This window comes from Sprattus sprattus (assembly GCF_963457725.1).
Source record: "Sprattus sprattus genome assembly, chromosome: 10".
Taxonomy (NCBI): domain Eukaryota; kingdom Metazoa; phylum Chordata; class Actinopteri; order Clupeiformes; family Clupeidae; genus Sprattus; species Sprattus sprattus.
The window spans coordinates 25,878,764-25,906,553 of record NC_137908.1 but is presented as its reverse complement, the minus strand read 5'-3'; the positions used below and the strand labels follow the sequence as shown (position 1 = coordinate 25,906,553).

Below are 27,790 nucleotides of genomic sequence, written 5' to 3'. Positions count from 1 at the left end.
ATGAACCCGTCTGCAGCCATGGAAGCTGATCCATCCGAGATGAACGCCATTCCCAATGGCAAGGGACACGAGGCCGCCGAGGCCACAACCTCTCCTGCACAGTGAGTATACAGTATACATTTAAGGACCAATATCAGGACCTCAAACAAATAAGAACTTCATACATATGAGGCCCCAGTACCAATGGAGACCTATAAAATAATAAATGAGAAAATAAAATGGAGGATGTTTTCTTAGTGGAGTGTCCACAGTAAATTCAAGTAAGTGTGTGTTTATGCTGTCTTTCAGCTAGCGTAAGACCATTCAGTCATGTCATCTTCACAAGGTGAACCTCTGATATGAAGCCCCTGCTGCTAATGCTCACTGCTAGTGGGTTACTCGCCAGCACTAGTAATGTCGCAGAGCACACGCTATGCACCTTGTTGACAATGCAGCACCGACCCGAGCATATAACTTTATGTGTAGGTGTCTGACGTTGCGTGTGCGGAAGTGTGTGTGTGTGTGTATATATCACAGAGAAAGAGAGAGAGAGCAAGGGGGAGAGTGTGCTTCTGTGTTTGTACGAGTATGTATGTGTCCTTGTGTATGTGGGCATGCATGCGCTTGTGTTCCAGTGTGTGCGACTGTGATGCACACCCTGTGCTATGAGAACTGCCCTGGTTAATTCCCCACCCCCCCCCACCCCCCAACCGTGACCTTTCCACCTGCATGTAAATGCTTGATACTCAGAAGTATGTGAGCTATATTTCTTCATTCCTCTCAAAGTGGGACATAGTAGTCCAAAGCCTCTTTGGCCCCACTATGCTAAGGTTTCTGTTGTTTATTTCACCTCTTGCACTGCCGCTGGACCCTCTCTCTGCGTCGCCTTTCAGAGAAACTGTATCCAGCGCTACCAATAATTCAACGTAAGTTGCTTTAATAATTAAGGCAGGATTTAATTTACGGTAAATGACTCAGACCAAATCTGTGTCAGATGCAAGCCTCTGTGGTCCAGGGTGTGTGTGTATTACACCAGCTCAATTATCTAATGTCCTTGTGCTTTGTGTCCAGTTCTGCTACCTCTTGTTATCCATTGTCGTGTACAGTGAATAGTCTGATTCAATGTCAGCAATTTTTGTTCTCACACAAGGTCCCTAAATGGGGCGAGCAGTGCCCTTCTCTCACCCTTGTAGTCTCTAAGGAATGGGTTGTACTGTGTTTTTGTCCCTTGCGCCCCCACTGGATGCTGGATGCCCCTCTATGCGTCATCTTGCAGGGAAACTGCTCCTAGTGCTGCACAAACTGCCACGTAAGTCACACTGGTGAGGGAAGGACTAGAGGAATATGAACTACTGATGACTTAAAGAACAGTTATACTTGATTATTCATTTCATTAATATTCAAAACAGACTTCACTAGGAACTCATCAAAAGAGCATTAGAAGGCTCCCATGCTGCTGTTATTTGACAGGAGGGTCAGACAGTGGGAATGGTCTGTTGCCATATAGTCACTGATGACATGTCTCTGTTGCCTTGCTCCTTGTGCTTTCACTGGACGCTGGATCTTTGACATTCTCATGTTTGCAGGGAAAACGTTCCCAATAACACAGAAAACACAACGTAAGTTAGGGTCTGTTTTTAAGGAACATATGTTCCCACAATGATGTGTAATATGTGTATGCGTGTTCGTGTGCATGTGCGTGTGCGTGTGCGTGTGTGTGTCTGTACAAAGGTGTGACACACTTCCCTTAATCTCTGGATCTGTAATTCTTCTTGCTCTGTACTCCAGTAAGATCCAAATAAAAGTATTGAAATGTGTGTGTTTGTGTACTGATCTGTGTCTTGGTGTATGTGTGTGTCTGTGTTGATGCATGTGTGTCTCTGTGTGTTGGTGTATGTGGGTCTCTGTGTGTTGGTGTATGTGTGTGTCTGTGTTGGTGTATGTGGGTCTCTGTGTGTTGGTGTATGTGTGTCTGTGTGTGATGGTGTATGTGTGTGTCTGTGTTGGTGTATGTGGGTCTCTGTGTGTTGGTGTATGTGGGTCTCTGTGTGTTGGTGTATGTGTGTCTGTGTGTGTTGTTGTATGTGAGACTGTGTGTGTTGTTGTATGTGAGACTGTGTGTTGGTGTATGTGTGTCTGTGTGTGATGGTGTATGTGTGTGTCTGTGTTGGTGTATGTGGGTCTCTGTGTGTTGGTGTATGTGTGTGTCTGTGTTGGTGTATGTGGGTCTCTGTGTGTTGGTGTATGTGTGTCTGTGTGTGTTGTTGTATGTGAGACTGTGTGTTGGTGTATGTGTGTCTGTGTGTGATGGTGTATGTGTGTATGTGTGTTGGTGCATGTGAGTCTCTGTGTGTGTGTGTGTGTGTGTGTGTGTGTGTGTGTGTGTGTGTGTGTGTGTGTGTGTCTTCAGTATGTTACAGTAGCCTTTAACAATTCCTATGCCATAGGCAGAATGTCTCGAAACATCTGTCAGTTGTGCACCACTGCCTATAACACATGCTGATGTCCCCTTGTCTTCTCTGTTTTGATATCATGTCTTGACCCTAATGCTGTCACTTGATGCTGGATGATTTTACAGGGACACTGTCCCCAATAGCACAGAAAATACTACGTGAGTTACACTACTCAGTAGAAGAGTCTATTATATTTGCATGCCTTTCTAAAATGTATTTTTAAATAAAATGCCTACCTTACTCCACTCCCATTGTGACTTTATATTCTTTATAACTGTTTGTGCACTCGCTGGATTTGGGTCGGCCTTGCAGGGAAAATGTCCCTAATAATACTCCGACTGCCACGTAAGTAAGACTCGTTACTCGCACACGAGGTCATTTCCAAGTCAGGAGCATTTTGGTTTTCATGACAATGAGCCCATCGTGACAAGGTCATTTTCATGTACAAAGACGCTCATAACTCAAGTCATTAATGGCCATTCAGGGAGTCTGTGTGCTTTGTTCCGTGTGTGGTGCCTTGTCATGACTGTTGTTCCGTCTTTCTGTCTTTGTGTCTCAGCGCCACCAGAACTGAGGACTCTGAGGCAAATCTGGCTGAGAGCCATGAGTTTCTGTCCCCAGTGGATGACAAGAAAAACCCTCGCTTCACGGATGTAAGTACACACAGCAGCACAAATGAAGATGTAACCAATATATTGTTGTATATGAGGTTATTTCCACGAGTCTGCGTGTCACTTTCCCATTCTAATTCTTTGCTTTTTCTCACTTGCATTCTCTGTTGTGTTTTGTCTTTTCCCTTCCTCAGTTTGAGGGAAAGACCTCCTTTGGAATGTCTGTGTTCAACTTGGGAAATGCCATCATGGGTAGCGGAATACTGGGATTGGCATACGCCATGGCCAACACCGGCATCGTCTTGTTTTTGTGAGTCACAGTCCAAGCATGTTTGGCACATATTTGTTTTGATATTAAGTGGGAATTAATAAGCTTGTGGGCAAACAGGTTTGGAACACTATCATCAACAACATTGAGAAACAGAGGTTCATGCATCCTAAACTGACATTAATATTCACCTACTCATAACTTGTCTTCAAACAGACACGTATTCCTCATGAGTCAATTCCCCTGAGCACACTGAGTCCTTGAAAGCAACACATTTTATTATATATTTTTAGTAATTACTTTTAAGCAACCACAGGAATGAGTCCTGTGTGACGTTTGCTGTTCCCTTAATTAAGAAAACAAGATGTTTACTTCTGACACGTAAATAAAAGTGAGTCATCGTTGGGCATGGCTAGCAGCGCATGAGGCGATGAGGTAGCACGCTTCGGCTTTAGATGAGGACAAATCAGTCTGTAGCCCTCGAGAGAGAGGCAAAGCCTAATGAGACCTTAGTCAAGGGGTCTCATTAAAATGCTAATACAACTACTGCTGCCATATGGGTGCTATTACAGTGATGGATGTGTGTGGAGTTAGCTGCTCTTTACTGAGTTGTATGTCTTTGTGTGTCTAATGGAAGATCGTGCCTGGATGTGTTTGCATAGAGGGGTAAGTAGCATGTGTCCTGCTCGCCTGTGTTTCAGCGTCATCTGTAGCCACAGCAGCAAGACCCTGAGATTTGTTGTGGTAGTCCAATTGGTTCAGTGAGGAGGTTACATAAGACATAAGCTCTGGATTAAAAGTTAGATTTGGATTTCTAACCTTGAGGGCAGAGACAGCCTGGCTATGGAGCTGTGATGATGCTCATTATTTAGGTGGCAGGCTGTAGCTTCTCCACTCTCTCACAGCATGAGCGAAGGCGGTCAGAGCGGAGGCAAATATGAACCATGCCACAGGAGAGAGTGTCACCAGTCCTTCCTACTCGTTAGACCTCTGCCACATGAACCCTGCCATCGTGACTTTTTCAATAATCAAACAGGGAAAGCAGAATTTCCATGCCCATAATGGCAAAATATTGGGGCTGGAGAAAGATTCCTAATCGAAAACTATAATGGCCTCTCTATCTACATCTATTTCATGCCAGAGAGGCAACTGATGCATAGTCGTGCTGTCCACTTTCATAAAGTCTACCCCATTAGAGTGATATGCACTGAACAAATCAGAAACCTCCATTTCATTTGTACCAAACATGCTGGTTGGCTAGCTGAGGGTAACCAGGCTTACAGTGCCTTATACTCCCTTTGCATAACTTTCAGCAGTTGGGCCTCCTATTTTTATATTTCCTCAGACAAGTAACTAAAACACATAGGCCTGAACTAAACACAGAACAATGCCTTTTTAATCATACCCTTACATCACTCAGTAGTCTCAGTCTTTGTTGATGGAAAAAACTACATACTGTGTCTTTAAAGGCCCACCATGTCGGTGCAAAGGTAATCATCGGCTGTCATCAAGGTTATGTTGCTCTGTGACATTGTATTGTGTGCTTTAAGCCATTTTAATGCTGCTTTTACTAGAAATTACAGACGAGTCAATGGATTTGTTTGCCAAATGACCTTCACTATTATCACACAAGGGGTGTAAGAAGGAAAGTAGGGTTGGGGATTGTTTTGCTCATGCCAGGGATGTGTTCTGGCAGGCAGTGTTGCTGCAGGAACCCTGGGGATTTGTTCACATTAAGTGATGAGCAGAAATGTTTCTGCCATTTAAACGAGGGGAAATAACTTTGAGCCTGTCACTGTATGCACTTTGCCTTAACAAAGTAGTCACAAAAAATAACACCACCACTATTTTATATGTATATGTACAGTATGTCTGCAGGACAGTAGTCTGAAGAAACCCCTTGTGGATGTTCCATAAGTGGGGGAAAAAATAGAAAAGTTTATTTTATGAAGGTTTGAGCCTTTTAATGTGACTTGGTTTCCAAAGATGTTCAGAGCGGTTGAACCCGTTGGACCCAAAGCAGCGATCTCTCCGTCTGTCAACAGGCTAGCATGACCTATGGGTTATACTAAGTTAAAGATGTGGGGGAAAAGCCACAGGAAAGCTGGTCTCTTCCCAAAACAAAATATAGGCTTCTATATCTGTAGGTCTTTGGAACAGCGTGGAGTTAGCATGGCCTCAGCCACATGTTCACTGGCCAGTGAAAGCCTTAATCAGTTTTATACCAAATTATTTTTATAGCCGTTTAATTAAATGAAAGGCGCCAAAGCTGCCTTGTTGTCCATAGTGGCAGATGGCCCTCACTTGGGCCCTGTGAAGCTTGGGGGAGTTTTGAGTCAGACTGAGCACAGAGGTCATGCATCATGAAGAGTTGTCTGTCCTTCGAGGAACAGAAGAGTGTAGGCGTGACACGGCTCTGTGATGGTTGCGACAGAGATGTCATGAGAGAGAAGGTGACGGGGGAATTATTTGGCAGAGGTTCAACAATGCTACTAGATGATAACGAGACGACTGCTACCGTTGTGTTATGAATCCAGGTAGCTGATCCAATGACACAAACATTACTAGGGCAGTACTTTGTATTTGACCTTTAAGAGAAAGCATCTTCCCAGCTTCCCAACAAGTTCAACTTCCATGTTTGTAAATACATAGCACTTTTTGAATGGATCTCCTTTACCTATTGATGCTTGGGTTGTACTTTACCTCACTTGAGTGTCACTTTGAATAAAAAACCTCTGACAAATAATGAAATGCTAACATAAATGTCAAAAGAAACTGTAGCATTGAACTGTAACGTGGTCATTTAGAGAATGTTTAGCAGTGATTCATTTTGGAGAACAGGAGGCTGTTTTCGTCCTCCTAGGAGTTCTTAACGTTCAAATTAGAAAGTTCGAATTTCCAGCTTAGTGTTAAACATCTATTGAGTAAGATCCAGACACAAGGGTCATGAAGGGTCAAGATGTCTGTCCTTCGAGGGTAGAAGATGTTTGTATGAGTCAGTTTAGTGATGGTTGCAAGGAGAAGATGATGTAATATTGAAGTGACTAAAGGGTTTTACTGTAATATGTGGTCTTACCAGATACTTTACCATCCCGGGTCATGAACAGAAATAAACGTCAAGTTGTATATGTGAGTGCAGCCTAAGGCAGTGCCGTTGCTAGGTCATTACTTTACCAGATGGTTTTCCTCTTTCATGATGATAGAGAGAAAGGGAGAGCAGACAGGGTGAGTGTCCATGTCTCACATCACCGTGACGATAGAGAGAAAGGGACGGGTGACAGGATGAGTGTCCATGTCTCACATCACCGTGACGATAGAGAGAAAAGGAGGTGAGGAAGGATGAGTGTCCATGTCTCACATCACCGTGATGATAGACAGAAAAGGAGGGGAGACAGGATGACTGTCCATGTTTGCCCACATGAATCAGCTGATCTAAACTATATTCCATCCTCCTCCCTTCCTTCCTCCCTCCCCTCCCTCCCCACCAAGTCAGCTGAATCAGCCCGGACCAAACCAAGCAACGCATTTTGCTACCATCAATCTCGAAGGATTGAACAAAAAAAAAAAGACTTGAGAAAAAAAAGGAGATGGAGCAAGAGTTGAAACCGAGGTTAAAGTCGTGTTCACCCATGGAAACCATCCCAGCGTTCCGTTGCTAAGGGAGACAGAGAGAGAGGAAAATACATGAAATAAATACAGCTCTCTTAAAAGGAGTCAAAGGAAATGGAGGCCCTTGTACAAGAGGGGGGAGAAGTTGTGAGATCGAGTGCCCTTGTAGGAGTGAAGATTAGTGTGTTTGTCCAGATGTTGGCAGCTGGAGGCAGGGCTTGTATTTTTGGTAATATCTGTGGCTTCCTCTTGCCTTTCGACCGCGGGCCGTCCGCTCTCAAGTAGTTTTCCTCTTTGTTAAAGCTCTGGCCTCTCCCCTTCCATGCTAAAAACCAGGCCACAAATAGCTCTGCAAGAAAAACCCTCACGTTAATGCACTCATGTGCTTGATGTCTTATTTTCTCCCTTGTTTTCTCATAAGCCAGCATGAGCTCACAAGAGGTGAAGTAGTTCACATTGGAGGAGCATGTATGGGACCTCATAGGGAAGACAGAATAAGAGAGAGAGAGAGAGAGAGAGAGAGAGAGAGAGAGAGAGGGAGAGAGACAAAGAGAGACAGAGGGAGAGAGAGAGGGAGAGTTAAAGAGAGAGAGAGAGAGAGAAAAAAAGAGAAAGAGAGAGGGAGAGAGAGAGACAGAGAGAAAAAGAGGGGGAGACCGAGAGAGAGAGAGCGTTCTAGTCATTTTCTGCAGCTGCACGCTTCTTATCTAAAGTTTGCTTTTGTGTCTCCAGCTGTACCAACTAGAGAAAGAAAAAGATACACTATCCAGTAATGTGTCATTTCAGCTGTTAAGAGGTACTCCCCATTAGAATATCTGCCAAAGTTCGCACAGAACTATTATGCATTTGAACAGATTCATTATTACACATGAGTTAGATTTACTGAATTGTTTAACCGTGTAATTAAACTTAAGTCTCTATACTGGCTCTGTTTATCTTTACAACTTGTCTTCCAACAGCAATGACAGTATACTGATGGTCTGCTTTACACACTTTACATATCTCTGAAGTTGATTTCCGCACATTTAAGTAAAACTGAGTCCAGCTATGACCTCCACTACCTGTCCATATACAATACTTACCTATCGCAGTTGAGTGCATTGTAGAGTTAGTCTGCCCTTTAAATACATGTACCATCTTGTGAGCTGATATTACATACAGTATGCCTTTAAAATATGCATGTTAAGAATGACATAGAATGACCTCAGTAACAGAATATTACCTTCAAATGAAGAAAGAAGGGTTGTTAAGGCTGATTGGGTGATGTCCTGAAGCAACTGAATTTCAGTTGTACCAGGAACAGCAAAAACACAAGGGTGTGGGATCACGTGAGACTGATCACTGATCATGGCTGTTGTTGTTGTTGTTGTTATTGTTTTCTCCCTCTGTAGGTTCCTGCTGACGGCAGTGGCTGGCCTCTCCGCCTATTCCATTCACTTACTGCTCAAGTGCTCAGGCATTGTGGGTAAGTTCGGCACCTGCAGCTGGACCAATGGGATCACGGAAAAAAATCAGTATTGTGTTAATAGAGCTGACATCTTCTTCCTCTGCCTCCCTCCCTCCATCCCTCCGTCTCTCTCTCTCGTCGCTCTCTCTCCCCACACAAACCCCGGGCTCAGATAGCTAGAGCGCCTGCTTCCTCCTCCATGGAGAGAGCCACTAATTGCTGCAAATTGAGTGCTCAAAGTTAGACTGATGGTCATGCGATGGCACTTTGGGTGCCATGAACGTTTATGTCATTCATCAGTGTTGGCTCTGAGTGTTTCATTATGAACGCCACAAATCATCCCAGAGCCTTGTGCTTAATGAAATGTCTGTGTAAACAATGTTTTTCCTTTTTCTCCATTAGAATATAATTAGATGAGAGATTATGTAAATGCCAGCAGTATTTCTGGCGGCATCTAACTTAGTCTCTGGAGTTGACATGTTCACACCCTGTCTGTGTTGGATACAGTCACACACACACACACACACACACACACACACACATTCACAGGCAGATACAGAAATATCTGTATTGATCTGGCTGTGTTTCTGGCCCCAGGTATCAGAGCATATGAACAGCTGGGTTACCGGGCTTTTGGAACACCAGGCAAAATGGCTGCCGGCATCGCAATCACCTTGCAGAATATAGGAGGTGAGTCCCCTGTGTTCATGCATTAACTGTTAGTCCCATTCTTCTCCACAGTGACCTTGAGTGAACATATGACCTTGGCAGTGTCAGCATCACATCCAGTTAAGGTATTGGATGTGCAGTATTATATAAGGGATCTATATGGTTCAATCAAGCAATCTAGCCCCTTGCTAGGCTTTAGTCCACAGGGATAGCTTCAGAGTTAAGTCTTGAAATCTTTGTCTTTATCTTCCTTCATCACTGGTGTATACAACTATGGTTCTGCTGGCATTTAATCCACAAAGCCACCAGCTGCTGCTCGGCCAAGATGTTATGTGGGATGAGAAGTGTGTAGGAGGTCAAAGTGGAGCGGCTATGGGGGATGTAGTAATCTGGCGTTGTTGTCGGTGCTTTGCAATATTCCCATGTCTCCCCTGATGTACCAGGGGGTTACATTATATATTATTTCCCCTCAGGTTAAATCCATGCTCTCTCTTCCAGTACAGCCTTTCATATTTGTCTCTCTCTTTTTCCCTCCATCTCTGTGTCCAAGCCCCTGTCTTCCTCTATTTCACACTTTCACACCCTTCTCTCTCTTTCACTGCCTGCAGTCATGCTGCTCCATAATTCATCTCATCAAAAGATGCTCCCCTATTCGCTCTGGTTGTCCTCTGTTTCTGCCTTTCTCTCTCTTTCTTGCTCTATCGTTTCTTTCTCTCTCTTGCTCTCTCGTTTCTGCCTTTCTCTCTCTCTCTCTTGCTCTGTCGTTTCCCTTCCTCCCCCATTCTCTCTCTGCCTCAGGCGTTGCTCTATCTGTCACTGTCCTCTCCCATCTCTCTTTCCGTCCCTCTATTTCTTTCATTGCCTCACATTATTCTCTCCTTTTTTCCTTTTCTATGCCTTCTTTTCCCCTCTTTCTCTCTCACTCTCTGTCATCTACCATTGCACGGGTGTAGGTGGGATATGGCCTTTTTGAGTGTCATAGGTCCATGTGTTGGTCTCTCACTCTTTTTCCCCCCTGTCCCTTTCTCGCCCTCCAGTGTGTTGTTTTGTTATGGTGTGTGATGTGTGAGAGGACAGGGAATGCAGAGTGTTGGCAGGCTAGGCCAGCTGCTCATTAGCTGTTAGCTGTTGATTTTTTGTGTGAGTGTGTTTGTATGTGTCTGTGTGCATTTATCTGTGTGTCCATGTGTGCTTGTGTGTGTGGATGCATTTATGTTTGTGTGTGTTGTGTTCATGCATGTGTATGACACATGGGTTATTGTGTGTATACATTCATGTGTGTGTGTATGTGTGTGTGTTTGTATGTGTCTGTGTGCATTTATCTGTGTGTCCAAATGTGCTTGTGTGTGTGGATACATTTATGTTTGTGTGTGTTGTGTTCATGCATGTGTATGACATATGGGTTATTGTGTGTATTCATTCATGTGTGCGTGTATGCGTCTGTGTGTGTGTGTGTGTACGTGTGTGTGTGTGTGTGTGTGTGTGTGTGTGTGTGTGTGCGCGTGCATACATGTGTGTATATGCATGCAGTGGTGTGAGGGTCCATGAGCCTAAATCTGGGCTCTGCTAATCTCAGTCATTCCTCTTGTATACTCTAGAATCCGGGGTAAGGTTATGTAAGATCCATGCTTCTGTGTATTACTGGGTTATTAAAGGAAAAAGGAATCACAGAACCAAGGCAACATGAAAAGATTACAGGCAGGGTGGCCTATTTCTCTTCTTTTGTTTCCTGTTTGGATGAGAGTGTAGTGACGTTTTAAAATGTTTCATAGATTAATATCAGACAGACAAAATGGACATATGTGTGTGTGCATAGGAAAGTTATTTTTAGCCTCACAGATTCGTGCCAGCTGTTCATTTTGGTAATGTTTGTTTCCTGGATGAGGTTGTTCTCCCTTCCAGGGTACATGTCCTGGATTACTGTGCGTTTACACTGGATGCATAGATGTGTGGGGGTGTGTGTGTGTGTGTGTGTGTGTGTGTGTGTGTGTGTGTGTGTGTGTGTGTGTGTGTGTGTGTGTGTTACAAATATCTGTAGGACTGGATAAGCATTTATTTAGAATGTGAGTGTGCAACCTCTAACACTTTCTCTCCTCTCCTCTCCGCTCCTGTCCTCTATCAGCCATGTCCAGCTACCTGTACATCATCAAGTATGAGCTTCCGCTGGTCATCCAGGCCTTCAGCAAGGTGGATACTCCGAACGGGTGAGTAGATGGAGATGGGGTTCACTCATGGGTTAGGGTTAGCTACAAAGAACTCTCACTAGCAGCTGAACATTGAACATAGAACTCTCACTAGCAGCTGAACATAGAAACATAGAACTCTCACTAGCAGCTGAACATAGAAACATAGAACTCTCACTAGCAGCTGAACATAGAAACATAGAACTCTCACTAGCAGCTGAACATAGAAACATAGAACTCTCACTAGCAGCTGAACATAGAAACATAGAACTCTCACTAGCAGCTGAACATAGAAACATAGAACTCTCACTAGCAGCTGAACATAGAAACATAGAACTCTCACTAGCAGCTGAACATAGAAACATAGAACTCTCACTAGCAGCTGAACATAGAAACATAAAACTCTCACTAGCAGCTGAACATAGAAACATAGAACTCTCACTAGCAGCTGAACATAGAACTCTCAGTAGCAGCTGAATTTAAGCAATAAGCCCCAAGAGGCCGTGCTTTGCGCTGAACAGGTAAGGGGAGTTGTTAAGCACGACGCGAAGCGGAATGCCGTTAAACCCCCTTACCTGTTCTAAAATCAGCGCAAAGCACGGACTCGCGGGGCTTATTGCTTTTCTAAAACTGTTACTACACATATTTGATATGGTTTCATAAATAAAGACAATTCAATTTAAGAAACAATAGTTTAATGATAAACCGTCATTCTTCCGCCACTAAAAATTATAGTTCCTAAATAAATCGTTGCCACGCAACCCTTGAAGCAACGCAACAGCCAGATGGAACACTGGGTATGAAATGCGCTATATGAATGCCTTGCCATTGACAAAAGTGAATGTGTGTCTGGCTCTGCAAGGCTTTAGCTTAGATGGTCTTGTAATCTCTTGAAAGCCCAAACCACATTTGAAATACATACCTAGTTTAATGACCGTACTGAAAAATACACAGAATATACCTGGTGTTTTTGTGGAGAGATCTTTCAGTAAATGGGGCCATGAGTTCTCAGACTTTTTTTGGCTGCAAGTCTCTTCTTCTCACCAGTATATTACACTCCCCTCACGCCGTGTCACACCTGACATATCTTGTGTCCTTGAAAGTTTGAAAAGGCCGTGAGACAGAATCACAGCATGACAACCAGACATCCAGTGACTGAAATGAAGCATATTCATCTCTCCTATATAAGACACTGTGAAGGGCAACGAGCACCACAAACAGGAGTCTTGCGTCAGCAACCATTCAGTGAGAATAGGCGGGGACAACTATATTTGCTCATTTCATTGACACAAAGCAGGACATATTCATTGAATATATGGGTCGAGCAATTAGTAGATATGGCAATGAAATCATTCTTATCAGCCTATCACAATGATTCAACCATACTTTATTAACCTTCACTCAGTGCTCAGAAATTGTTATACAGCAGAGCAAACAAATATGTTTCTGGTCACACATTGAGTGGTTATCAGAGGAGACGGAGGTGAAATTGTGAAAAACATGAAATTATTTAGAAGTTTCACGGAAAAAGGTGCTGCTTTAAAGGAACTCGTTTATACATGGAATTCACACATCTGTGCATGGGCCCACCCATGTTTGTGCTTAGAGTCTTGCTTGTAGGCTAAATTGATTTTTAAATTAGTTATTAAATTAGCTTCAGGTCATGCGTGTGTTGCCAGCCAGGGCCCTATACGTAAATGGGGACTGGTTTGGGTTCTCCTACACCTTCAACACCAAGTTCCAAATGGTCTAGTGGCAAAGTGTCTCTATCCATCTATCTGTCTGTCTGTCTCCCTCTATCTGTCTGTTGCCATGCAGTGTGAGAAACCTACAGTGTGAGCAAGCAACTCGTATTCCATGGGATCTCTCTCTGTCTCTCGCATGACCCAGTACATTTGAACTGGGAAAAGAGGACATCATCCCATTGCTCACCCTCTGGCTTTTGCCCCAGTGCTGCCCGTAAGCCTCTTCCATGTGCCAACCAACCAGCTGGCATCCTGGTTGCTGTGAGGCTGACCTGAGATCATTTGGCATAGTGCCCTTTGTGTATAGACCCTGATGCCAAATATGTCCTAAGCTGACCCCTTGTCAGTTTGAATTGGCATGTGGGCATATGGGCTTTTAAAGCCAGATTATTAGTAGATTAAGAAAAATGTATCTCCCACTATTTTGTATTCAATAGCAGCAGGGGGCATATAGAAAGAGTGAGACACCAGGATGAGAGAGAGAGTTTAAAAGGATAGAAACAATGCAGATTTACAAGATCTGTGAAAAGCGGAGGGTAGCATATGATTCTGACTAAGAATAATTGTTTTCACCTCGTCGCTCTCTCTCTCTCTCTATACCAAGCTGAACAGAGCGCTTTGACAGCATATGACCCACGTGCACCCTCCATTACCCCCTGTTATGTGCATAGTGGTGTGTTAAATTAAACCAAAGCGGAGTCAGCAGGTGCACCACTATGCAGCGCGTAATCCACACTACCCCAGTGCCTCAAGTGAAAATGCTAGCAACAGATGCTAGCAACAGATGCTAGTAGCCTACAGATTACACACCTGCCCCCTCACCAACCCCGTCCCCCCGTCCCTTAGTTTGAGGACTGTTTGTCCGTATTATCATCCATTTTCTGGAGGTGGTTTAATAAGAGGAGGCTGAGGGGAGCCTGGCTGGACTAAACTGGCTGGGATTTGCTGTGGGAGATTTGGATGAATCATCCACAATATGGTCCTACCGCTGAATATCCTCCAGTTCTCTGACTGTGCTCTTACACTTTTTATGTGTGTGTTTTTTTTAAAGGGGAGAGACTTTATGGTTATTGCGCTGTAAAAATGAAAATCTTGAGATCTTAAATTATCAAGGTAATATGATGCAATAGATTGTCACCTTCTGAAACCACATGAGATACTATGGGACTATAGGGAACCTATAGCATAGATGTTATATATCATGTAATGTGATATATGCAGGAGACTTACTGCCGTACCACACTGAGCGCTGCTAGATCTCAGAAGCTAAGCAATGTCAGGCCTGGTTAGTACTCGGATGGGAGACATTCATTTAAGTGTACAAGAAGAACCAAGATGGCAGAACTCTTGTCTAAACTTGTAAACAAAAGTAGTCAAAAGTTAAGAAGACTCAAAAATCTATTGCATCATCTTCCCATCACGGCACTGCATTCTGGCACTTATGTTATTATTTCATGGCCAGGGTGTTTGTGTGTGCTACTCAGGTTCCATCATGAATCTACCAGCTTGTGTGTGTGTGTATGTGAGCTTGTCTGTGGGTGTTTGTTGATGTAGTTTTAATTTCTTTTTCTGTGAGAATCAACATTTATCTTGTGTCATTTGTGTGTGCTTTCATGTCTATTTCTGTGCAAATAAAAAGGCAAAATGTTCAGCATTTGCCAGGAAGTTATTTATGCAGCTCATTGCCAAAACAGCAGGCAGGTCACAGTCGGTCTGTACTTAAAGCAGCAAGTTCTGTTCCAAAACTAGCAATCTAACTACCTAAAAGGAATGCAAAAACCTTGGAAACACCACCATCAGACCAGTTGACATTGATAGAAGCTTGCCAACATACTAACTGGTGTCTTTTGCCAGCATAGCTGGCAATGTCATGCTGTGAAAGCTTTTATTGCATTTTTGCAGTGTATTTCAGCCCAGTAAACAGAACTACATAGGGCATATCCTGGATGGCTAGTGGGAAAGACACAGGTGTTTATCTGTCCTTCACATGACCATATGCTATCAAAATTAATTTGAGGATGGTTCCAAAACTAGTTGCCTATAAAACCATACCTCAAAAAGTGCATAGTGTAAGGGAAGGGTTGGCCCAAGGACACTCTCTCAGGCCACATGAACAGTCCAGTTATAGTATGGTGAGCTACATGTTGAGCTACCAGCCAATTCAGTTGTAATTGAAGTATTTATTCATGTGATGAATGTAGTAGTTTATAGTAATAAAGCTTCTATGTTGACAGTGTAAGTGAGAACAGGGCCTATTTAGGACTGGGGCGATCTCTGGGCTTTATCAGTTTGCAGTTAGGGATCTGGGATATTTCTGTTTTCATGTGCGGGTGGTGATAGGCCAGGTCTCTCTCTCTCTCTCTCTCTCTCTCTCGGTCGCAGACATGCCCTCATTCCTCACTGCAGACGTCTGGGTGGCAGGGGGAAGGGTGGGGTAATGGAAAAGTCACCCCTGAGGAAGTCAGTGGCTGTAGCAAGCAAACACTTCAAGCCTCCCCACCCTGCATGCTTATGAGGTTGTTGAGTGCAACTGAAGGACTACCCACTGTGACCGAGCAAGAGAGAGAGAAAGAGAGAGAGAGAGATTTAGACCGAAAAGGTCCCACTACGTTAATCCATTATATACATAATAGTGGTGATACTTGCCTTTGTTGTGTTAGATTATAAAATATATCTGTGTAAGCCTGGGGAGGTTACCAAGGGGTCTGTTCATGGCTGACTGACTTGTACCTTGCTATTTGTACAAGCCATCTGCCATGCCTAAATGCTGTGTCATGCATCATTATCACACATTCCATCTAGCACACAACAACCGATGAATAAGTAAGGGATAATGTATTGTCTGGAGTTCATTATCCAAAAATAAATCCAGACGGGGCGAACAGCACCCAGACGTGCAGCGGTGAATTATCAGGAAATATTCACCGGTGAACGTTGGGATAGCCCATTCAAATCAACAGTACTTTTTGGAACATTCTGAAGAGCCATATAATAAGATGTAATAACACATTAATTCCACAGTGAAAGATGTAATAACACATTAATTCCACAGTGAGAGATGTAATAACACATTCATTCACCAGTGAGAGATTTATCTTATAGTGAGCTCCTGTGAAGTGTTTCCCTGTCAGCGGTGACCAGAGACCATAGTAACCAGAGACCATAGTAACCAGAGACCATAGTAACCAGAGACCATAGTAACCAGAGACCATAGTGACCAGAGACCATAGTGACCAGAGACCATAGTGACCAGAGACCATAGTGACCAGAGACCATAGTGGTTGGTCTGAGGCCCCTGCCAGCCACTCTGACGGGACTCCCATGCAGCACTTAGCCCTGTTCTCCTTTGATATGGGTCTCTCTCTCGCTCTAGCTCTCGCTCTCCCCCTCTCTCTCTCTCTCTCTCTCTCGCTCGCTCTATCTCTATCTCTCTCTCTTTCTCTCTCTCTCTCTCTCTCTGCTGTCACCACTGTGGAGTGACTGGGTGAAATGGCGGTCTCAGAGGTTAATTTCACAGCTCCTGTCAGGGCCTTGGACGAGAGCACATAGTGTTTGCACTGAGGCTGTTGTCCTAGAGCGGCCTGAGGCGTGGGGGGACATAATACTGATGAGAGGACTCCCGCTCTTCAGCTGTTATCCTCAGAACTGGATGTTGGGTGGAAGACGGCTAGATGGCATGGCCAATCAAACATTTTGATGGGTGTCTGGGAGCCACTGTTTTTCTATCATTTTGGCTGGGGTTTTGGGGGATGTCATTCTGCTTTTTGTTCTCATGATTTAATCATTTTCATAAAAATCTCTTTCTATTTCATTTTCTCCTTCTCTCTGTCTGCCCCTCAGTGAGTGGTACTTGAATGGGAACTACCTGATTATCATTGTGTCCATCACTGTGATCCTGCCCCTGGCCCTGATGAAGCAGCTCGGTAAGTGAGTCTGTCTGCTTTCGCACCAAAACAAACATTTTCTTCTCCTCTCATCGCCTCCTCTTCTTCATTTCTTTTCTTCTGTGACACATGGTTTCCCACACCTCATGAATCATGGTGCTGGTGTGGGCTGCCTGATGGGAATCTGTGTGTGGGGGGGGGGGGGTTATTGCGCTAGTTCTGGTGATTCAAGCTGGAGGGTGTTACCATGTGATGCGTTATCTGTCTCATCCTCCCTAGTTTAACTGCATCCTCTTCTGTTTAAGCATTTAATAGATCCAAATGAACTATGCATGTCATGAGGAACCCAGTTTGTTAGGTCATCCTCAAACAGAAAGAAGGGAGAGAGGAGGGGAAAAGAGAGCAAGAGAGAGAGAGAGAGGGAGGGAGAGAGAGAGAGAAACAGAGACAGAGAGGGCGTGAAAGTCAGAGGCAGCTTAAATGACAGAGTGGGAAGATAGGGGGAGAAGGAAAGAGAGAGAAAGAGAGAAAGAGGGGGAGAGAGACTAGACGAGATAAAGAGAAAGAGAGAAGCAGCACCATGCATGGTGCCAGTTCAGCCTCTGCTGCCAAAGTCTTTGATAATGAGCTCCAGCTTTCAGTCCACTGCCTCTCTACCTCACAGTCTCACAGAAAGGCCTCTACACACACACACGCACAAACACTCACACACACACACACTCGCACACACACACACTCGCACACACACACTAACATACACACACTCACACATACATACACACACACATACATACACACACACACACACACATGCACAAACACTCACACACACACACACACTCTCACACACACACACACACACACACAAACATACACACACACACACACACACTTACATATACACACACACACACACACACACACACACACACACTCACACACACACACACACACACACACACACACACACACACACACACACACACACACACACACATACACACACTGTGACTTATTTCATATATCATGGAAATGTAGTGCGTAGAATATTTACTCAAGTGTTGTTGTAAGTATGAAGGAAGTATTCAGGAAATGCCCAAGTTCAGTTGTCCAGTCTGTTGTTGTTGTCAGTGTCGATGTGTTGGTTTGGCAGCATGATTTAGGGCAGGTGGGTGCCGGTGGTGTGGAGTGATAGCTTGTGGATTGCCCATTCATCACTGTAGAATGGGAAATTTTCTCTCCAACACTGTTCCCTCTGCACTTAAGCACTCAGTGTATTACCTGGCCAAGGCTATAAATTAAATGACATTTATTTCTGTCAGGGCTTTCAGTATGCTCAGTATTGAGCCCTGCATGTCTCCATAGTTAGTTAGGTGGATTCTCAAGAAAAATAGGTCTTTTTACCGTAAGTGTTATCCTTTTGGGCAGATGAATGTATGATGCTCTGTGCTGTGTGCGTGTGTGTAAGCGTGTGTGTGGCGCTGTTGGATCATGCAGTGGGTTGTTTGTGTGTTTCAGGTTATCTGGGCTACACCAGTGGCTTCTCTCTCACCTGTATGGTCTTCTTCCTGTGCTCTGTAAGTTTGTCAACTAGCACACACACAGGCCTTTACTGGAATAACAAACATGAACACATCTGCATCATTTTACTCAACTTCATAATACCCTCCATATACATTCGTTCCATACGTAATTAATCAATATTTGTAATATTTAGCTTAAACCTGGCTGATGGCCTATGTCAATACCTTGCTTCTCAAAACTCCCTTCTCTCTATGTATATGTCCCTGTGTTACTGGAAGTGCATATGTGTCCATGTGTGTGTGTATGTGCATTTGTGTGTGTTTGTGTATGTATGTGTGTGTGTGTGTGTGTGTGTGTGTGTGTGTGTGTGTGTCCGTGCATCTGTGTGTCTGTGTGTGCATGTATTTCCTCTGTGCAGTTCTAGACTCTATTCATGTTTGCTGTACCTCTGTGACCTAGTTGTGGAGCCGAGCTCTAATCTGAGCACAGTGCTCTCTCTGGCTGGGGTTGCGGGGCTGCACTATCATTTCAGCCAGGATTTATGCAATCCTCTCCCCCTCTAGGCATCGCTTCAACCCAACAACCCTCTTCCCTCTCTTCAACACTCTCCTCTGTTTTCTCCCCCTCTCTTCTCTCCCTCCCTTTCTCTCTCTCCCTTTCTCTCTCTCTCACTCTTTCTCTTCTTTAATGTGAACTCACTCAATCTTCATCCAATCTCCCCCACTCTCTTTCATGGTCTTTCTCTTGCTCTGTCTTTTACGTTCTCTCTCTCTCTCTCTCTGTCTCTCTCTCTCTCTCTCCCTCTCTCTCTCTCTCTCTCTCTCTTTCTCCTTCCTCAGGTCATTTATAAGAAGTTCCAGATCCCCTGTCCTTTTGAGGAGTTTTCCCTCAACAAGACGATGATCAGCCTGATGAACTCCACTGTGATAGCTGAACCTCGAGGCATTGATGCAGGGGACGATGCATGTATCCCTCGTATGTTCAACATCAACTCACAGGTGTGTCTGCGCAACAACAGCAGTACAACCACACAGTCACGCTCAAGAGTGTTCAAGGCAGGGTTTAGATATGGCCAGAGCCCTCTGTAGCTGAGCTGAGCTCTGCATCCCGACTTCCCAATTGTACCCTGAGATCTGTCCTCAGCTTAGTCCCCTTTACTGTCACAGCATTGAGAACTCGCATACAACTCCTGCTGAACAAACAAATGTAGACAAATGTAGAATGGTGGCTCGTTTTCTTTGACTCTATTAAACAGCTGTGGCATCACACAGCTAAGCTATGCTAAGGCCAAATGTTGTATCTCACAACGATGCCAAAGCGAAACCAAACTCATGGAAGCGCAACGTGGATAGGATCGGGTCCAAATGTTATGAGTTTTTCTCTGGCCAAGCTACATCTTTCCAACAACTTTAATGAAATTCGGGCTGCAACAGTCCAAATATAATTTCCTCTGGAGATACAGAATATTTTTTTTTCTGACACCACAAGTGGGTTATTACAGGGAGATTTTTTTGTTTTGCTGCTTAAATGCAATAACATTTGCAGCTGTGGTATAGTGGCAAGCATGGAACTTATCTAATCACTTAAATAAATGTAAAATAAGGCAACAGACAGTTAGCCTAATAATAATAAACACAGTTTATTATACTTACAACATACTGTAGATACTTTATCTATAAATAATAATAACAATTCAAAAATCATTTTTTCTTCGCATTCGTTTAAAATGTTGCTTTATCCAAAATACCAACAGGTCCAGAAATTAGAAGAATAAAATAAGACAGTACTGAGAATGCTCTGTCTCTGTCTCCAGTGGTATCTGGATCTCTGGATAGTTAGATTTGACTCGGAAATTTCACCAATGCAGTGGAGCTGAGTGGAATATAATTGTTAGTTAAAAAATGTTTGAAAATAAAACTGCAGCATCTCTTTCCAGAAACGGTCTTGTTAGTCTGGATAATCCATATCCACAATGAACACAATGTGTGCAGATTTCACTGAAACTACTTCCTATTGAAAAAAATAGTCCCCATTTCTACTGTCTGCAGTCTGGTCTGTGTGCCCACCCTCACTGGACAAGGCCCCCCCCCCCCCCTCGTCACGTTTAATATGACTGCAGTTTTTCTGCTGATACAACTATGAGTGTGTGTTTCACTAACCTTTACCAGCCATGGAGGTGGATGTTGAAAAAAGCAGAATACATTGTGTATGCACTAGGCATTTTTCTGTCGGCTGGCCAAGTCTGTGGTTACCACATTTACATATTTCCACAGAGGTGATCAAATTAAGATGTCAAAATCTGTCTGGCCAGCTGCACACACACACACACACACACACACACACACACACACACACACACACACACACACACACACACTCACACACTCACACACACACACACAATAGCAGCTCATATTTTTGCATCTCACCACACCAAATTTGGTTCTGAAATGGAGGCAGCCACAGAGAGGAATGAATCCGCCTCGGGTGCTCACAGTGAGCAGCAGCTCCAGAACCAGGGGGCCTGAGTGTGGCCCTCAGCAGCCAGACACCATTCCAGCTCTCTGTTTTCCCCCCTTACAGACAGCCTACACAGTCCCTATCCTGGCATTTGCTTTCGTGTGCCACCCGGAAGTCCTGCCCATCTACACGGAGCTCAAAAAGTAGGTGCCTCCTCCCTGCCCCAGCCCCTCCCCCCCCCTCCTTTTTTCCCCAGAACACCCTGCTGCATTGCACCCCGCCCACCCCCTCTTTCTCTTCCTCTTCCTCTTCCTGCTAAAAGGAGGCAAATGGATAGTGCAGCTCGAAGGCTGCAAGTCCACCTCCCCCTCTTTCTGGTCATCCATCACACTGTCACATGACCCTCTCTGACCCTCTCTCCTCCCAGCTGAACTTGGTTTTGTCTACTGAACCCTGTAGCCTGCTTTAAGAATCCTACAGATGTGAGCTCCCTTGACCCACGGAGTGCTAAAACACTGATGACACAAAGCAACAGCAGTGAGCACTGATTAAAAAGAAAAGAAGAAAAAAAGCTTGCCAGAGAGATGTATGTGACTTGACTGGCCAAATAAAAATAGTCCTTAGGCTGAAGCTGGCATTTTATAAGTGTGTTGCTTGTGTGTGTGTGTGTGTAAGTGAGAGAGAGAGAGAGAGTGAGAGAGAGAGAGAGAGAGTTTCTGTGTGTGAGTTTTGTGTGTGTGTGTGTGTGTGTGTGTGTGTGTGTGTGTGTGTGTGTGTGTGTGTGTGTGAGAGAGTTTCTGTGTGTGAGTGTGTGTGTGTGTGTGTGTGTGTGTGTGTGTGTGCGCGTGCGTGTGTGTGTGTGTGTGTGTGTGTGTGCGCGTGTGTGTGTGTGTGCGTGCGTGCGTGCGTGTGTGTGAGGTTAGATAGAGAGAGAGTGAGGTAGTTTTGTGCATGGGGAACGGGTAGATTTTTCATCACATCACGATATTCTCTTGATTTCAGCCCCACCAAGAAAAAGATGCAGCATGTGTCCAACATCTCCATTGCAGTCATGTACACCATGTACTTCCTGGCTGCTCTGTTTGGATATCTGACCTTCTATGGTGAGGCCTGGCCACACGCCATTACCATCCATCTCAGACGTCTCTCTTTGGTTGTCTCTCTTTGGTTGTCTCTCTGTAATCATCCTTTACTTTCACCGGGCCACATTACTTTTGCCTCAGTCACACCAGTGTGCTCATTGACCATTGCCAAAACTTAGCAGGAAAACAAAACAGAAGCTTTTACAGCAAGTCACCCTTGTTACCCCCTCCTCTTACAGTGAATGGTTATCAGTAAGTGGAGGTGGCTGTGATGTTGATGTTTTATAGGAATGTTCTGGAACAGACTTGCCTTGATTTTCTAATTGTATTTGCTGTTGAATGGCCAGCTGGGGGTTGTGGTGGAGTCACCGTAATACGGTTCTGATGAAGGGACAAAAGCAATGGAATCATAATAAGCCCTGTCCCAGTTTCCCACAGTTTGTTTTTGTTGGTGTTTTAGTTTTAGTGTTGGTGTCACCACTCCCTCTGCTGGCCATTCATTACAGCTACTGAAGCCTGTGCTGTGTGCAAAATCAATATCGTGACGCATGATTGGTTAGTGTGAGCCTCTTGCACCAATCACAGATGTCAGTACTGATTTCTCCCTGAATGTGTACTGTGCTGGTGTGGCATGGATTATCTAAAACCTCTTCACAAATCCCTGTGGTTTAATCTATTAGGCCTTAAAAATATATAGTGTGCCTATACAGACTGAATGTACCAAAAAGGACATTTCAAAGGTTCTGCCCAAAAATACATGTGATCTTCTGGGTCAGCACTGGAGAGATGTGTTTTGTGGTTTGAGATTTTCAACAAATTGGGCTGTACAGGCCATCACATCCAGATATGATCTGATCCGAGGAACATTCTAGTTAATATGTCATAGCAGCACAAAGTCCTAACAAAGCCCTATATCAGTCTGATCTAGTGGTTGCAGATATCTATGGTTCATCTGTATCAACACAACCAGCACCCTGTGTGTGTCCAAGTCTTGATTCCCTACTTGGAATTGATGTTAATGGACTCCTCTTCTCACCCCCCTCTCTCATTCTCTCTCTGTCTCTTTCTCACTCACCAGGTAAAGTGGAGCCTGAGCTCCTCCACACCTACAGCAGAATCGACCCGTACGACACTCTCATCCTGTGTGTGCGTCTCGCCGTGCTCACAGCTGTCACGCTCACCGTACCCATAGTGCTCTTCCCGGTGAGTCATCAACCCCCGCCATGTGCTCACACACATACACACACTCACTCACTCACACGCTCACACACACACACACACACACACAAACTCACTCACTCACACGCTTACACACACACACACACACACACACACACACACACACACACACACACACACACACACACACACACATTCACACTCACACTCACACTCACACGCTCAAACACATACACACACTCACTCACAGGCTCACTCACTCTGTAACACCATTGGTGTGAGCGCTGATCACCCAGGGAGATGGCTCATTGTTCACTGCTGTGGGAGATGGCTCATAGTTGGCCTCTGTTCATAGGTATCTTGGAAGTTGAACTGATATGAATGCTGGTAAAAGCTCTAATACTTAAGCTAAAGACAGCTATGGTTAATCTTAATGGATCATTCATTGGTGTTGTATTTTCATACTGAGCCTGAAGGCAGCTGTTTTTAACTATATTAGATTTAGTGATTTTAGATTTTTTTTAAAAAATTCAAAAATACACAATTTCCTGTCCATTGCAGAAACAACACAAAGGAAGCATATCTAAATTGAAATAATATTAAATGTTTAATAGCATCTTTTAAACTTTGAACACAGATTATCTCCTGTGAACTACACATTTCTAATAAAACCATAAAGGCCATCAAAATTGACTGTTAGCTTAGAAGACTTATTTGTTACATGTGTGGCACATAAAATGTGAAGGGACTTTTTATTTTGAAATGGGGATTGAGATGAAGAAAGTGAAGCTAGCGGCTAGCGACTAGGTCAGCTGGTCGGAAGTTAGAACGTGGTGTGCAGCCTTTTGGGTTAGTTGTAAGTTGAAGAGGTAAATGAACTTGCAAGCTCTGTGAAAAAGTTTGTGTTGGACGTCCCCAGATAATTTAACCATTACAGGTGCACTAACAGAAATAATAACAAAACCCAGGCAGCCGTTAATTGCATTACATTTTTGAACACATTAAAGATTTCATATTAATTGCTGCGTTCATTTTGACAGCACTAATTATATGAAATAAGGCTGCGTTCACACTAGACTTCTTTTTTTTTAGAAAAAAGCGCCGCCTTCTGCGCCTTTTTTACATGCAACTCTATGGGAAAAAGCAAAAAGGCGCCGCCTTTTAAAAACTTCTAAAAAAGCGCAACCGCCGACACCTTTTTGAGTTCAATTGTGTCATTTCCATCCAAAGTGGTCAGCATATGTCTGTATAGAGTACGGTACAATAGTGTGAGAGATTATTAAATCCGGTTCAACACTGGATAAGAAGGTAATGACGTTACATCACATTCCATAAGTCTATGAGAATGACCAATTTTTAGTAACCGCACATGTCAGTCATATTTTACGGGATATGTGATAATGTGAACATGCGTCTATGAGTTCATAGCCCACTGTTCTGCCTGCATGATCAGCCTCTACATGCTGCACAGGGTAAAGCACTTGACTGGTTAGTCAGGTCATGTGACCTCTGTGGCTCTCCCCTCAGGTGCGTCGAGCCATCCAGCAGATGATCTTCCCCAACAAGACGTTCTTTTGGCCGAGGCACATTGCCATCGCCATTTGCCTGCTCACAGTCATCAACCTGCTGGTTATCTTCGCCCCCAACATCCTGGGCATCTTTGGGATTATTGGTGAGTATCACTGTCCCCAGTCAACCCTGGAAACCAACTCAGACTGGAGCACGCTCTCTGTCTTTATAGTTGTACCTTCTGAGGGCATCATCAAGGGTGATCATTAGAGTTTAAACAGCAGTGGAGCTGAAAATGCCATCTGTTCTTAATATAAACACAAACTGCAGCTTGAATTTTACATATTTTTTTTTTTTTACCATATTTGTATTTGTTTAATTTTTGTGCTCTGCTGTTTGGCTTCAACTCTCAGTAGGTAAACTCGCTGACCGCTCTATGGATCTCCACAGTAGCCCCTCGCTCCTACCCTTTGTTACCACTTGATGCGTGTTTGGGCCCTCAGCTCTCTGTGTGGTTCTGTAGCCAGTATAACCCGATCAACCCCCACTGCAGTTCAGACACCTTATAATTTACTTTCATCTTGCCAGTGACTGTTTAATCCAATAAATCCCTTGGGCTTATAAAAGTATACTTACAGCAGTAAATGTGTGGAAAAGCTATGTGATCGGTTGAGGAATGCTTTCTATAGAGCGAATATTTCTTAAGGCCTGGTATGGTTACACAACCAGTGTCTGGCTTTTTTTGTGGGACATTCATCTCACTTTTAAACCTCGTGGCCTCATTAGTTTATATCAAAAGGCCCGATAGCACAAGAACACTGACCTTGTCTGAATGCCGAGACGTCACCTCTCGCTAACCTATGGGACTCATAACTCGTTACTTTTTCATAAGCCATGGAAATACAGAACAGGAGAATAAAATAATCAGCTTAGCACTCGAGCGGGATGGAGATATCAGAGGGAACACACACACACAATACACTTCAGTGTTTTATTGTGAAGCCCTCTGTCCAGGCTTATATACAGATTTAGCGGTTCTCGTGTGCATTGTAGCCTGACTGTAGCACCAGGGATGTTAGTGAGTTTGTCCGTTCATGGGCCTAATATGTTGACAGCTAAGAAATGTCACATCGTGGGACTTAAATGTCATATGATTTGGGTCTTTTGTTACTGTGTAAGCTTTGGGTGAGCTTCTTGTCCCTGAGCTGCTTCATTATGAATGCTACAGTGTACCACAAAATGGATTAAATCCCAAATTTAACAAATGTATCGACTTCTTAAGTTTTGCGTTTGCTTTCTTTTGGGATATCCTTTGGTGGAATCTACATACATAATGAACGTGAATTCAGTTTTGTCATGATCTCGTCGTCATGCAGACTGAAGGAGAGGGGAGAGGAGACTTATTTAGTGATTCTTGTCAAATGACGTGACATTTCCTGAGAATATCAGAGGGTCAGAACAGGCATGCTCTGGCACCCCGCTATTGGCAGCAGTACCTCTCATTAACCAGTAGAGGCTCCCAGCTTCACACTTTGTATTTAAAGCCTGGTGGAAGATCTCTTCTATTCTCACTCCCTCTCTCTCTCTTTCTCCCTCTCCTGCCTTCTTTTTTTTTTTTTTTCTCTCTTCCCCCTCTCTTTCCCTGTTGTCTTTTCCTCTCGCTCTCTTCACTCCTTCTTTACTCCTCTCTCTCTTTCTCTCTCTCTCTCCTCCTCTCTCTCTCCTCCTCTCTCTCTCCACAGGTGCCACGTCTGCCCCCTGCCTCATCTTCATCTTCCCCGCTACCTTCTACATCCGCATCGTGCCCAAAGAGGATGAGCCTATGCGCTCTCCCCCCAAGATCCTGGTATGGTTCCTGCCTGCTCTTCTCTCTGACTGACTCACTGTCCTGCACCTGTTAGAAGAGAGTTATCTAGGTGTGGGCTTCTTCCTGGGTTGGGGTAGTGGGAGACTGAGTGTGGTATCCTTAAAGCATTAGAGAATGATAAACTGGACACCTGTGTGGGTAGTGGGGTGGGGCAACAATGCCAATAAAAGCAAAAATAGTTAACCAAATGTCAAGTGGTTTTAAAAATGGCTTCCAATGTCACTGTTAGTGGATGATCGAGGGTGATCATTTTGGCGGCCCCAGACAATTACAGTAGGTTATATGAATTAAGGAAATAACGTCCAGAACCATTACTATGTCAGAAGGGATCAAATCTCCTGTCACACTGCCTGCTTATATCACTACCACTCTGTTTGATTAGTTTTGCCTCGATGCAACACATCAACTGCATGCATTTGGATGCATTCAATGCACTTCCTGTTATATCCAGTGGGCAGGGCTAAGATCTAGGTAGTGTATTTCACCCCTCAGTACCTTCTAGTAAATGTGCTGTCATAGCTGTGCTGATTTGGGGACATAGTTAGAGAAGACGATTGGACTGAAATGTCTGGCGGTGTGTGTGGAATAAGGACCACTCATAAATGAGACTGGGAGCAGTGGAGCGTGCTAATGCAGCTTTAACCCCTCTCATATTCACAAGGGCTCTCTGTTTCTCAGTTTCACACACACTTTGTCACACTCTAGCATCTCTCTTTCAGTTTTCTCTCTCTCTTTTCTTCCGTAGTTTCTCTCTCTCTGTCTTTCTTTTCTAACTCTGTTCCACTCTCATTTGGTCTTTCTCTTTGTTTTGCAGGCTGTCTGTTTCGCCATCCTTGGTGTCCTGTTTATGACAATGAGCTTGAGTTTCATCATCATCGATTGGACAACAGGAAGCAGCAAAGCCAGCAGTGGTCACTAAGCCCCACCCACCATCACGTGTGTGTGTGGGGGGGGGAAGGGGTGTTTTATTTTTATAATTTTATTTTTATCTCCTGTGTATCATTTTGGGTCATTACTGTAGAGGATGCACCGTCTCTCTCTCTCTCTCTCTCCATGGAAAGTTGAGGCATGGCCAGTGTACAGCAGGGGCTTTCAGAGGCCTGGATAGTTATTGCAGTTATTCCAAAATGTTTGTTTCTCGTGTACTTGGCTTCCTCTCAGAGCCACGTCGTCTGTGTCCGTGTCCGTGCAGGTGCCCTGCCAAAGTTACCCTGCTCCAAAATAAGCAATCGCAACTTTCCATGAACAAAAAAGGATGGTGCATTCTCTCCCAAAAAACAAAAAAAACATATCAATTCTCAAGCAGGCTTGCTAAAACTAG

The 27,790-nt window shown here is 44.1% G+C and overlaps 1 protein-coding gene across 1 annotated transcript; it reads left to right on the top strand.

Moving 5' to 3' along the window:
* LOC308371277 (sodium-coupled neutral amino acid transporter 3-like) lies at positions 1-27,388 on the top strand (the record flags this gene model as incomplete). Its single annotated transcript, XM_080846122.1, has 19 exons — positions 1-101; positions 873-905; positions 1,256-1,288; positions 2,558-2,590; positions 2,745-2,777; positions 2,992-3,085; positions 3,238-3,353; positions 8,312-8,385; positions 8,965-9,057; positions 11,159-11,240; positions 16,805-16,887; positions 18,367-18,425; positions 19,212-19,370; positions 20,956-21,035; positions 21,835-21,935; positions 22,993-23,117; positions 24,621-24,765; positions 26,345-26,448; positions 27,284-27,388. 19 exons carry the CDS (start codon positions 1-3, stop codon positions 27,386-27,388), a joined length of 1,653 nt encoding a protein of 550 aa, XP_080702248.1.
* Positions 27,389-27,790: the final 402 nt, after the last annotated feature.